Source organism: Drosophila virilis, chromosome 2, assembly GCF_030788295.1.
Source record: "Drosophila virilis strain 15010-1051.87 chromosome 2, Dvir_AGI_RSII-ME, whole genome shotgun sequence".
Lineage (NCBI taxonomy): Eukaryota > Metazoa > Arthropoda > Insecta > Diptera > Drosophilidae > Drosophila > Drosophila virilis.
In genome coordinates, this window is record NC_091544.1 from 4,058,945 (window position 1) to 4,072,717 (window position 13,773).

The window sequence follows — 13,773 nt, forward strand, 5'->3', positions numbered from 1 at the left end:
CTCTTTTTTTTTTTAAGCGGACCCTCACTTCCTCTCACGCTTGTTTAAGGTGACCAGAGAGTGTTGGGAAAGCTTTTCGCCTTGAAAAGCCTATGCTAATCTTTTATGTCCTTTGAGACTAGGGAAATTCAGAAATGCAAATTTTTAGTAATTTTACTACCATGCAAATGAGTTAAAAATATTTGAAGGGAATCAGGAAGGCCATAAATTGTAAGGTTTCTAGTAAGCTTAAACACCTAATTGCAATTGGGTTGCCAGGCGCCGCCTTCAATCAACATAATTGTATTACTATTTAGTCAATTTGATTTCTTAATTAGGCAGCCAGCACAAGGAGGGCGAGTGGTAAACAAGGCACACACGCCCCCAACTTAATTATCGACGATCAAAAGGCAACGATAACAGCACCAAAACAATCAATTGATACAATTTCATTCATAAAATCAGATCGAAATGCAGGCAAAAATCACAGAGCGCTCAAACATGATGACGTCGACAACAACGTCTCCATGTCTCCATCTGAATGGGCCGAGTGTGGCCAATTGGAATGCTCTGTTCTTAATGAAATAATGAGCAGGAATCAATTTCAGACTCGTACTATACAAAACAAATACAATTTTGCCGGCCGGCCGGCGTTTTTCATTTACTTATTGTGCGACTATATTAAAACGAATTGGTAGCTATGGATTTTCCAATGTCAGTTTGTGAGTTTGTAAGCGACCTTGTACAATTTTATTTAATTACAAACAATTAAGCCGAACACACACACACATCGGCCGATGTCAGCCAAAAACGATATGCGACGCCCACAACGACAAAAAGTGCCATAAACTCAATTATAAATTAGGATCAGCGACACACCGAACATAATTTGTTTATTCAATTCATGCATAAAACGTTTAACCAACAGCTCAATTATAGCCAGACAGTTAAGCCTATCGATATCGATATCGATCGATCACTGATAAAATGTTTCGTTAACATTGCAATTTATGTTGACATCCGGATGTGTGTACACACTTTCGTACATTTACACTACTTAATACTGCACTGCTTTATTATTGATTTCAATTACGTAATTCTTTACTAATACGATTTTTCGTTAACATTGCAATTTCTGCTTACATGCTTATGTGTGTACACACTTTTTTACATTTACCTTACCTAATTCTGCACCGCTTTATTATTGATCCCTTTTACGTAATTCTTCACTAATACGTTGTTTCGTCAACATTGCAATTTCTGTTGATATCCGGATGTGTGTACACACTTTCGTACATTTACACTACTTAATTCTGCACTGCTTTATTATTGATTTCAATTACGTAATTCTTTACTAATACGTTTTATCGTTAACATTGCAATTTCTTGTTACATGCTTATGTGTGTACACACTTTTGTACATTTACCTTATTTAATTAATTCTGCACTGCTTTATTATTGATCCCAATACGTAATTCTGCACTAATACGTTGTTTCGTTAACATTGCAATTTCTGTTGACATTCGGTACTTAATTCTGCACTGCTTTATTATTGATCCCTTTTACGTAATTCTTAACTAATACGTTGTTTCGTTAACATTGCAATTTCTGTTGACATTCGGTACTTAATTCTGCACTGCTTTATTATTGATCCCTTTTACGTATTCGTCACTCATACGTTGTTTCGTTAACATTGCAATTTCTGTTGACATTCGGTACTTAATTCTGCACTGCTTTATTATTGATCCCTTTTACGTAACTCTTCACTCGCTGCGATAATCGCGCCGTTTAAGTTATCAGTGGCAGACGCCGTCTGTTTCCCCGTCCACGTGGCACTGCATTAAATGGCGCCTTTTGGCTGAAATAAGTCACAATTGTCGGCAATTAATTTGAATTACGCGCGCTGCGTTGGGATTTTTGCGAGCCGAGCCGACTCCGACCCAGAGCCAATTACAAGGGCCAAAGCCAAACGAAGTGGTTGTCATCTTAATACATTTGAGCTCTATACGCTAAATACATGGCCACGATTCTGATTGGATTTAATTTATTGGCGTCTTCTCACTTTCACTCTGATTGCATTAAGTTGTATCTGTTCCATTTTGTCGAGCATCCAATAATTGGGTTAAAAGCGCACAAAAACACAATTAAACACATGTACTCAGTATTCGACACAGCTTAAGACAATCCATTACACGTACGGCTATGAAATGAGGAATATTACGGTTTGGAATCAAATGCTAATTATCAAAATTGCATTCTCGAGAATTCTTAAAACGTCTATTTTTTAGTATTTGAGGCTTGCATAAACTTATATTTAAAATTTGGCATCCTTTGAGATTTAAGATCAAGAGATCATGTAACCCATAAATCGTATATCTCGCTTTTATCAGCTTCGATAATTACTTCGACTACGTCAAAGACATATCAATCATCAGATGAACTTATGAATACACTCTGCCAAAATATATGTAAAGAGTATATTGTGAAATATGCCTGATTAAGAATGCTTAAGAATACATATACCTTATATATACCTTATATATTCTTAATCATTCTTAATCAGTATCAACAACCAAGTCGAAAACTAGTCTCTCAGTTTTAAAGTAATGAAACTTAACTTAGTTGTTTAAGCTTAAGGTCACATAACATATAGATCTTCTTAAGATCGATTCCTTTGCTTGATTATTAGGCTAACTTATATATAAGCCGCATCATAAACATATCGAACTAATATAACATATATAGGGTAATATGTTATGTTTAACAGAAGTCTAACTTGACGAAAGTCCAAATATCTACACAACCGGAAGCCATAATTCTACCATTTTGTATCAGGCGCGCATAAAATAGCTTTTGCCTTACGATTTCAAAGACTAACCAGATCCAGTTCAAGATTTTTTTTAAAAAAATTATGCGAAAGATGAAATTCTTATTATTATTACCAAAAAAAAAACTCTTGTTTGAGTGTCGGGAAGTTTGTTTAGCTTTATCATGGAAAGCGAAACCTTTTCTCAAATTATTTTTGCCCAAATTCTAATAAGAACGCTACATCCAACTGGGACTATTGTGAATCATTTTAGTTAGCAGAAGTTAGGCAGACTTATAAATTTTATAAAATATAGTTGTTTGGTATTATATTCTCTTAAAATAATGTATTATATCAAAATAAATAAATTGATATTTAATGGAATACGAATATGCTTTAATCATAGCCCCATTTTAGCAAAAAAGTCATTTGGTCTTGTAAGAACTTTGAACTAAAAATGTTGATCTACCAAGATCGTTTGATCGTTGACTGTAAATACTCGTATAGCTCGTGATCAGGGGCCGGGTCAGATGTCAGATACGTGCGCACATCCGTTGGCATCGAGCTGGAGCTCGAGCTCGAGCCTGCCTGCCGGCCGAGTGCCCCATCATCATGTTAAGCGCTAAAGGGGCTAAGTGAAGTGGGCAACAAGTGGGCAAGTGAAGCCCCCTAAGTGCCATAGAAAATTAACGAAATATGAAAAACTATACATCTTTGTCATGACGGGGCCCGACTTGGACTTGTAGATATTGTCGCGTTCCGTGGGCTGTGTATGGATTTCGAAATGTTGTTGCTGTTGCCAGCTCTGGGTCTGGGTCTGTCTCTGGCTCGGAGAGTGTCTGCCCGACACAGTCGACAACAAATAGCGACAGCAGAAATGGAACTAAAGTACAAAAACTATTTGATATTTTATGCGGGATTTTAAATTGATCTTAACGAAGCTTAATTGAATGCCTCTGTATTGGTGAACTGCTTTGCCCAACTCTGGACTCTGACACTATAAACATGCACACGACATGCATGCATGTGCCTGTGCGTGTGTGTGTGTCTATGTGTGTGTGTGTGTGTGCCAGCGTGCACGCCATATTGGAATTTCGTTGCGCAGATCACAATCGCACGCACACATACATATATATGTCTCTATGTATGTGTGCTTGTCTGGAAGTGCATAACGAAAAGCAACAAAAAAAAAAAAAGAAATGTACCGTATATCGTAATACAATGTGATAATATTCCACTGGAGGATGGGAATGCTGCCGAATGATGATGCTGATGATGCTGTGGAGTGACTGTCACTGGGCTCAAAACAAGTGCGACGTGTCTCCCTCGCTCTCTCCCTCTCTCTCTCTCTCTCAGTGTGTGTGTGTATCTTATGGTGATGGAAAAAAAATATGAAAAGTTCTCGCAATCACATTCAACAAAGCTTAGGCAGCGCGTTTTGCTTTCTGTGGCAAACTGTACCAAGTTTTTATTTGCTGTAGAAACCCAAAGCGAAAATCTTTATTTGAATTTGATCTGAATTTAATCTTAAGCGGACAGCCCTCTTGGGCGGACAGTTACGCGACGAATTCCATAATGCAGCCGGCGAAACTCATTGCCTTTCCATTAGATGGATTCTAGTCGGAAGACTAAAATTACCCGGCGTTCGCTGGCTAACCAAGTGTAATCGTAGTCGAAAAGTTATTGCTCATCGATTATTTCTCTAAATAATAACTTTTAAATATTTATTTCGGTTCTACATTCGTAAAAGTTGACTTCCCTGACCTGACCCCCATGCCATGCCCTCTCCCAGAAGTCATCTTCATTTACATAATTAAGATAAAATCGAAGTCTTTCAGTTAGAGACTAACAGCAAGATCTTCTAAAACTATTAGCTTTATCCGTGCACCTTTGACTTTTGATCTCGTGCAGATGCTATCCTCGTTGACTTTTCTTAACCCTCCAAGCCTCAAGTCAGCCCCTCCCCAGACCCGACCAAGGATTGTCCCGCACCAAAACCAAAACAGGGCCCACATAATTGTCGCAATCGCAATGCAAAAAAAAAAAAAAAAAAAAAACAAAAATAATGTTGTCTGATTATTCACACGCAAATGTCCGGACTACGGCCGGGGTCGCATCATCTCATCTGTGCCCCGATTGTGGGGTGAGTTGTTTTCTTTTGCTCTGCGCCGATCGCGTGCGCATTTCCCATTCTCGCATCCAATTCCAATTCCGTTTCCGCTGCCCGCATTTTGGAACCTGCGCAAGACAAATCCCTCGTATATATGGCCACATAGCGCGCCCGAAAGTATCAAATTGTTTGCTGTGAGATTTTCCTGTTGTTTGTGCGGTATTCGATGGGAAATTTGCTATGTTGATCCTGGGAAGAAGCTGAGTTCAAGTTCCTTTGTTACTTTGGCAAGGTCAATGCGGGCATCGGTTTTGTCTAATGGCTGGCGTGGTTTGATTAGCAATAAATGTCGAGAATATCTTAGATAAGAATTTTAGCGGAGACGAATTAAAATAGCAACAGTTGGTAGAATGAGAAATAGCTGGAATGGTTTAACTTTAATAGTAGGAAATAGCTTTGACAATTAAGAATGTTGGGAAATATAAAAAAGGGATATTTTAACTTATACCACTTAAGCATACTTAAAAGCTTATCTCAACTTTTAAAATTTCCCCTTTCAGTGAGTTCGCTTCTCTCCTCCCCACTCTCTCCATTCACTTTCACTAGCCAAAGTCTTGATGTGAAATCTTAAATTCCAGCCCAGCGACCCATAACTTTCCTAGCCCTCCCGTGCAGTACCAGCATTTGGCCAAAAGGTCGCGCACGCCAACCTCCGCAGGGTGAGGTTCAGTTCAGTTCAGCTTAAGGGTGAGGGTGAGGGTGAGGGTGCCACGCGCAGCAAAACAAAAAAAAAGGTGAAGAAGGTCGCGATCCTTGAGGTTTTTGGTGGTTGTTAAAATTCCAGCAACAATAACGAGACCCTCATGCGATCGTATGGCGTCAGACAATTCCAATTGGAATTGTGTATAAAAGTGTATGCTAATAAGCATGTAGAGGGATTCGTGCTGGCCAAAGCTAATCGAAAGCGAAACATTTGCGCACATGCAGGCAGGTGATAGATAATTCATTAGCGAAATAACAAATAAACGCAACACAGAATTTTAAATCCAATACAATAAATAAGCGAATCTGTTTTAGAACATGAAATACAACAATATAAGAGTTTTGCAGATCTATTGTGAACAATTAAGATAATGTTATGGGCTTCTGTTAAAAAGTACCCAAAAAGCTAAATGGATAACAAGAGAGCAGCGGAATTTGCGAAATGAAACAAATAAACGAGACACACAATTTTAAATCCAATACAATAAATACATTTAAACAAGCGAATCAGTTTAAGAACATCAAATAGCAAAAAATAAGAGTTTACTACATCTATTGTGAACCATATAGATAGTGTTAAGAGCTTCTGCTATAAATTACCCAAAAGCTGTTAGAGAAGCCCAAATGCGCGACGAAAAATTTCCCAGGACATGCCGCTGCTGTCAACCGATCTGCTGGCTGCGTTATGGGGAAATAAACGCACTCGACAACCCGCTGCCAAACGTCACAAGCTGAAGGCGAGCCGATTCTCAGGGCAAAACAAAAACCACACCCCACTGTTGCAAAGGCAGAGACAGAGGCAAAAGCAAAAAGTCACACGCGCCAGCATAATGTCCAAACACAAACAAATGCACGCAGAGCCGACGTCTCTTTCTCTCTCTCTCTCTCGCTCTGTTGCGGCGCTGTTGCGGCGACAGCAGCCATTGCTCGCCGCTGATTGGTCGAGAGCGGCTGCGCTGCGTCGCTGCTGGCGAATTGGTATAAAAGGGCAATCATCGCGACTTGTGTGCTCAATTAAGGCCACAGTCACAGGCTCGAACGGTTGATCGTGCACGGAGCTGGGTTCTGTGTTTTGGTATCGAAAGGAGCGGCAAATGGTTTTGCGCGTGCGCCAAAAACTAAATGCAATTAATTCATTTACAACAATTAGCGTGCAGCGGCAATTGATTTTGATTTTGATTTTGGCTTTGCGCGCACTTTGATTAACAACTAAATGGATTAACGCTAAAACAAACTAACGAGTGCGTAACGGTATAATTGTGTGTGTTAGTGTGTGTGTGTGCCCTTTGAAATGGAGCACGCCAGCTTCGATGATCAGATCTTCGGGGACTTCAGCAGCGGCCCACTAAGTCCACTGGGCGCCAGCAAACCCCTGCTGCCGACCTCCACGGCAACGGTCCAGCACAGCAGCCTGCATCCTGTCATGCTCGGCAGCGTCGTCCACGAGCTGTGCAGTCAGCAGCAGCAACAGCAGCAGCAGCAGCGACTGCCCGATTGCAATACCATACTCCCGAATGGGGGTGGGGGCGGCTCCGGCTCGCCAAACTATGCTCAGAAAATGGACTTTGGCAACAAGATGGGCTGCTTTTCGCCCAGCCAGAAATACGAGTATATAACAACGCCCCAGAAGCTGGTCGAGCAGCAGCAGCCTCAGCAACATCATCAGCATTACGCCGTAACGCCGCCGCCTACGCTCTCCCACGGCCACAATCCCCACAATGGCATGCTGCAGCATAAGCCTAACCAACAGCAGCAGCAGCAGCAGCAGCTGGTGGGGATTATGGGCGACTATCATACGTTGAACAGCAAGCTGGACTACTCGCCCAAGGATCCGTATGAGCCGCAGCAGCAGCACGTTCAGCTGCAGCAGCAGCAACAGCAGCATCTGTACGGCGGCAGTCCGCATCATAGCCACGCCCATGGCCACGCCCATGTCCATGAGGATGCCGGCAATGGCAACGGACTGCCGGACGGACTGTTGCTCGGCAGCACGTCCGGCGGCAAGCACAAGAAGCCGGAGGAGATGTGCGTCCAGCTGGAGAACGGATCGTCAACGCCCAACGGCATCGTCAATGGAAATGCCAACAGCAGCAGCAGCGGCAGCGGAAGCAGCGGCAGCAACAACAACAGCAACAACAACAACAACAATAATAATAATAACAGTGTGACCAACAATTCCTCGGTTCCAGCTGCTGCTGCTGGCGGCGCTGCTGGCGTCGGCGTCGGCGTCGCTGCGTCAGCTCCCAAAAAGGACAACAACAACAAGAAGAAGGGCGATCCGAATGGCATCAAAAAGAAGAAAACGAGGTAAGCGACAATTTCCAATTTCCAATTTCCAATTAGCTTAACGACGGGAAATCAATGAAATTATCTGCCAATTTATATACGCACAACGGGACGTATGCTTAATGTTTCTTGATGCACATTAAACTGCGGGAGGTGCGATAATTCTGCATAGAAAAAAACATATCTATACACAAATGTGGCACATTTTGAGAGCAAAACTTATCAGAAACGTCGCAATAAACTGGAAGCTTTCTGGTTTTTAAATTTTCTTACAATCTAATGAATTAGTAATAAATTTATGATTTTTCCTTTATGAGAGAATTACCAAGTTATCAGCTTAAATTATACATTTCCATGACTGAAATTTCTAAATGCTACAGATTTGAGCCAGCACCTTCTCCAACTACAGCTTGCAATTATGTATTATATAATATTATATTATATTATGATATTCTCATAAAATGTCGAATATATTAAAGCTGAAGCTACGAAAACCTTATGCTACCTGCCTTGAGCTTGAAAAAAGGGAAAAGTTTAGATTGCAGCTCTTTAATCTTAACTAGAAAACTTGCTGAGGCTTCATTTATTTGCCTAGATGATTTCTAGAAAGATGAGAGTAAGCTTTGGTTAAATAAATGTAACTTAAAAGACAATGTTCTGCATACATTAACCTACGTATAATATATAAAATTATATGAAAACAAAAATGAGAACTCAAGCTAGAAGAAGTTGTACATACTTACCGTTATATTGTGAATAGGCAAAATCAGTGTAACCATATACATCAATTTCTGTGATGCCAGATCGCCACAAACCTTTTTCAACACTTAGTTATTGGAAAAAACAGTTAACACTCAAGCGCGCGCACATTTAAAATTGCCCATATTTATGCACTCGTTCTATGCATTTGCAGAACTACGTTCACGGCTTATCAGCTGGAGGAATTGGAGCGTGCTTTTGAGCGTGCACCGTATCCGGATGTGTTTGCGCGCGAGGAGTTGGCGATTAAGCTGAATCTGAGCGAGTCCCGTGTGCAGGTTTGGTTCCAGAATCGGCGTGCCAAATGGCGCAAGCACGAGCCACCCCGCAAGACGGGCTACATCAAGACGAACACGCCGCCGACGGCGGCACTGAATAGCACATTGGCGCCGCCGTTTGCCAGTTTCCCGCAGACGACAACGGTTACGCCGCCGGGCAGCATGGACAGCTGGACCAGCTATCAGACGCCCTACGAGCTGAGTCCACAGTTCAGCCTGCTGTCGCCGGCGGCCAGTCCATACGGCACCTATTCCGGCCAGTACGGCACCTATGTGCACGAGAGCCAGCTCTTTCCCATGCGCCACTTCGACTACGGCAGCCCGCCACGCATCGAGATGAACGGCGCCGGCGGCGGCAGCACAGCCAGCGGCAATGCGGAGGCAGCTGAAGCGGGCAACGGTTACCAGACGACAGATCTGCAGCAGCAGCAGCAGCAGCAGCAGCAGCAGCAACAGCAGCAGCATCTGGACGGTTCCGGCAGCACCCAGCTGATAACAGTGCATCAGCAGCTTAATGGCAAGTATCTCAGCGCCGAGGAGGCCAAGTATGTGCAGGTGCAGTGCCAGCCGCCAACGGGCCTGGAGGACAACGGCGCCGCCTGTCACATGGATGCGCATCATTATGTCAGCGCCGTGGCGGCGGCGGCAGCGGCATCCGGCAGCGAGGACAACGACAGCGGCCTGCATACTGTGATCAAGAGCGAGGATGCAGGAGGAGTCGCTGTGCAGCAGCAGCAGCAGCAGCAGCAACAGGCGCAAAGCTATGTCCTGCCGCCTTTTTTGAACTAAGAGAAATGCTCACACATCGACGTCGGCAGCAGCGTCCCTCTGCCTCTGTCGCTGCCTTTGCCTCTGCCAGCGTTTACGCAGCAGCAGCACGCTTTAAGCGGCCATTTTGAGTTCTTTTTTTTTTGGCGTGCCTTTGCATGCGTGTGTGTGTGTGTAAGAGAAATGCTCACACTACGACGACGACAGCAGCGACGCTCTGCCTCTGCCAGCATCTACGCAGCAGCCGCACACTTTGAGCGGCCATTTTGAGTTTTTTTTTTGCTTGCCTTTGTGTGTGTGTGTATGTGTGTGCAGCATTTCAAACAGTGCTAGAAAATGTGGATCTACGCAGCAGCAGCACACTTTAAGTGGCCATTTTGAGTTCTTTTTTTATTGCGTGCGTGTGCAGCATTTCAAACAGTCAAACAGTGCTAGAAAATGCCAAATATATAGAAAATGTGGATCACAGCCAGTGTTGTTGGCATTGGTTCCTTGTTACATTTAAGCGTAGTTTAGTTGACCGACAACAACAAAATCGACAAGTCTTGCCACAACTTAATGCTAATTTATTAGTCTTAGTTTCCAAAACAAAAAGCTGTTGGCCATTTGCATTGGCCAACACGTACGGAATGCATTCCAAATGTGCCTTATTAGCAGCGGCCAGCAGCATGAGGCAAAATCCAATTTGGTTTTGTCTCAACTCTGGCCCAATAATTAATCGCCTAGTTGTATGTATAAATTGATGTATATCAAAAACTGTTGTGTAGTTAGACAATAAAGTGTTTGTATGTTTGTATAATGTTAATACTTATGCATACTTTTGTAATTTAGAGCTTCGAGTAGCTGCTTCAAGTTTTCATATATATAAGTTTAGCTCGTTTGCCTAGAATCTAAATACAATTACAATTTGCAATGTATATATACATAGAGTTAATAATAATACATTTATATTAAAGAATAAAGCAACATATTTTGTACCAAACAAGTGAAAACGAAACAATCAACAGAAAAAAATAAACAAAAAAAAAAACAAATATTTTGAGACTCTTCTTTTTGGATAATTATGTGGAACGTACGTTCTTTTGTGTTCCACATTTCATATCAGACTGTTAACATAATTATTAAAGCACACTTGAAGTAATAAATTATAGAAAATTGGTAAATTGCAAATTCGACACTTTGACAAAATTTAATCTAGGATTAAGTTTTACCTTGTTCCCGAACTTTCTGCCAATCGATGCCATCGAAAAACGGATGCGCCTGCAGCTGCTCGTAGTCCAAGCGCAGCTCCGGGGACAGTTGAAGCAGTTGCTCCAGCAAATCCCGAGCATTGTCCGAAATGTCCAACGCATCCGAAGGATATTGCACACAGCCATAAAGCTCCAGCTGGCCGGGATGCATCGATTTGTAGGACTGCAAGGAGAAGCCAATTAGCATTAAATAAATGCAGACTTCTTATACGGCAGCTTACCACACCCAGGAGCAGCTGGTAGAGCACCATGCCATAGCTCCACCAATCTGAGCGAAATGTTAGAGGTCGTTCCGGCGCCACAAAATGATCGTTGAGCGCTACCAAACTTAGCGCCTTGTGCACGTAGTTGTCATCGGAGCTGAGGCCCTCGTTCTGATAGAAATACGTAAGCATTAATTGACCCGACTTCCCCAACAAAATGTTTTCCATGTGCAGATCGCGCAATATAACACCCTTGCCGTGCAAACTGTGCACAGCCACGGCCAGCTCGCAGGCCCATTGACGCAGGCAGACCTCGGGCAGACGTTTGGCTCCGGTCTTCAGTCGCCGGGGTGTGAGCGTGCCCGCCTGCAAGGTGCTCAGCGTATGCGAGACGGACCTGAGCAGCTGCTGTGAATTGCGCAGCAAGTCGGTGACATCGCTGTCCGTCGTGAGAGGCTGCTCTGCTGGGAATAGATCGGCGTAGTCGCCGCACTTGCTGGCGGTGGGCGTGTAGCTTTGTATATAGTCAAAGAGGCGGCCGCCCTCCGCCTGCTTGAGCAACAGGAAAATCTTCTGGTCCGACTGAAAGTAGGCCAGCAGTTGGCACATATAAGGTACACGTTGTGGCAAAAAGATGCTTTGCGTTGGCGAATTGCTCGCCGGCTTCTCGATGCCCTTCATGACAACCGCGGGCTGCGACAGCGGCTGTGTGATGCACTGCACCTGCATGACACGTTCACCCAGCACTTGCAGCACCTTGTACTTGGCCAACTGATTCCAGGGACATTCCAGCTGCGATACGTTGTCCGCCTCGTCCAGCGAGAGCTGAAATTGCAGTTTTCTTTTACCATGTCTGTTACAGACGGCGTCGGAGCTCAAGAAGTTAGCATAGATATCATCGGCACGCGCCAAATACTTGGCTATCTTGGCCTTGGCTATAAACTTGCGATCCTCGTTGGCATCATGCTTGGCGCCCACGAGCAACAGCTCCACGCCCCGCTTGTAACGCTTATGGGCGTCTTCATACTCCAGATTGACTTCCGACTGCACGGCATGACTGAACTCCAAGGCGGCCTCATAGATGTAATCGCTATCCTCGCTCTCCACGGAGGCCATGGGCGTGAGTAGGCGTGTGTAGTCGCGCTTAGACTGTTTCTCCTTAGCCTCAATGCTCGTATCATGCTGCGGGTGCTGATTGGCGTCGCTATCTGTGCTTGGCAATGTGTCTTGCGGATCGTAGTTCAAATCGAGTTTATCGCGAATTTCAGCTATGGCCCCGCTGCCCGGCAACTTGAGCGAGCGCTCCACATACAATTTGCGCAGCGGCGATGCATTTGGCGATTGCGCTTCGCTAAAGAACTGCGTGAAAGTGTTGCACTTGTACAGCGCCGGATGCTGTGCCGCAAAATCCAGCAGTAATAGTATATAGTCCTTGCGTCGTTGTATCACATCCGCATCGAAGCGTTTAAAATAACTGCTGTCGGTTGGCTCCGGCAACTTGCCCGGCAGCTGCATGCTCTTGTGCCGGCGACTGAGCTCCCTGTGCAGCCGCTTGATCTCATGAAACCGTTTCCATACAACCAGGCAGGTCAATGCCTGCGGCACCGAGCGGGGAAAGACCTTAAAACGTTGTGCGCACCAATTAGTTGAATATTTCCTAAAAGGCCAATTGCACTTACAATCGATGTAATCTTGTAAATAGTGTAGCCTCCTTTGTGCTGTTGCGTGTCGGTCACTGTGAAACTGTGTATCCAGCCTCCCAAATTGAGGGCCATTTTAGATGAAGTCCCCGATTTGGTTTAGCGATTCAACCAAAATATTACTGTAAAAACTGAATGGTTTTCCTTGTCGCCGTTAACTGATTTCTAAACATGTTTATTACAATTTCTGGTGGAAGTGAAACGTATCAGGATGCGTAGTTTCATAATTTTCATTTGTTCAAATTATGTTTTCGCGTTTTTAAGGCATGTTTTCGTTTCCTTTAACTTGACGGATGGGTAGGAGGCATAACAGCTAACAATAACAGAATTTGAACTTTAACATTTTCGAAAATGTTAATTTTCGGAAGTATTTAAAATGAAATTAAAACGCTCACATTGAAGTTGCTTAATATTAAAACGTGCCTATGTGGCTATACAGTTTGGTCTGCAATTGTTTAAATAAAACTTTGCAATAAAATATACAAATTTTGGAATTGAACGATTATTTTAGGCTCGAATTCAAATGGGCAGCCCTGCAATTCGTGATGGACTATCGCGAAAATATGGTTGAGAAAACATTATATCGTATAAGCCAACTGCTAAATATCTTATGATTTTCGTTTTGGTATTTATGACGGCACTTATTGTTACGACACAACTCAGCGTACATGATCGATAGTGCCACAGCCATCGTTATCTCTATCAGACTAAGCTCAAACACAACTAATCCTTAGCTAAGCAAATTTAAAATCTTTGCAAAAGCCATTGTTAACGATAAGTAGCAATTATTTTTACGTTCCAGCAAATATTTTGACTTTCCGCCTTTTTGTTTTAAGATAATAAATTAAAACCTTTGTTAGCGCAGTGTTGAA

At 43.2% G+C, this 13,773-nt stretch overlaps 2 protein-coding genes across 2 annotated transcripts; one reads left to right on the forward strand and one right to left on the reverse strand.

The window, feature by feature from the left end:
- Positions 1-6,683: 6,683 nt before the first annotated feature.
- Positions 6,684-10,019, forward strand: repo (reversed polarity). Its single transcript, XM_002054866.4, has 2 exons — positions 6,684-7,964; positions 8,857-10,019. Exons 1-2 carry the CDS (start codon positions 6,949-6,951, stop codon positions 9,767-9,769), a joined length of 1,929 nt encoding a protein of 642 aa, XP_002054902.3. The 5' UTR covers positions 6,684-6,948; the 3' UTR covers positions 9,770-10,019.
- Positions 10,020-10,782: 763 nt separating this feature from the next.
- LOC6630365 (ribosomal protein S6 kinase-like 1) lies at positions 10,783-13,570 on the reverse strand. The gene is made up of 3 exons (XM_032438947.2): positions 12,881-13,570; positions 11,220-12,821; positions 10,783-11,161 (listed from the first exon to the last, which is right to left on the reverse strand). Exons 1-3 carry the CDS (start codon positions 12,974-12,976, stop codon positions 10,949-10,951), a joined length of 1,911 nt encoding a protein of 636 aa, XP_032294838.1. The 5' UTR covers positions 12,977-13,570; the 3' UTR covers positions 10,783-10,948.
- Between the last annotated feature and the right edge of the window lie 203 nt (positions 13,571-13,773).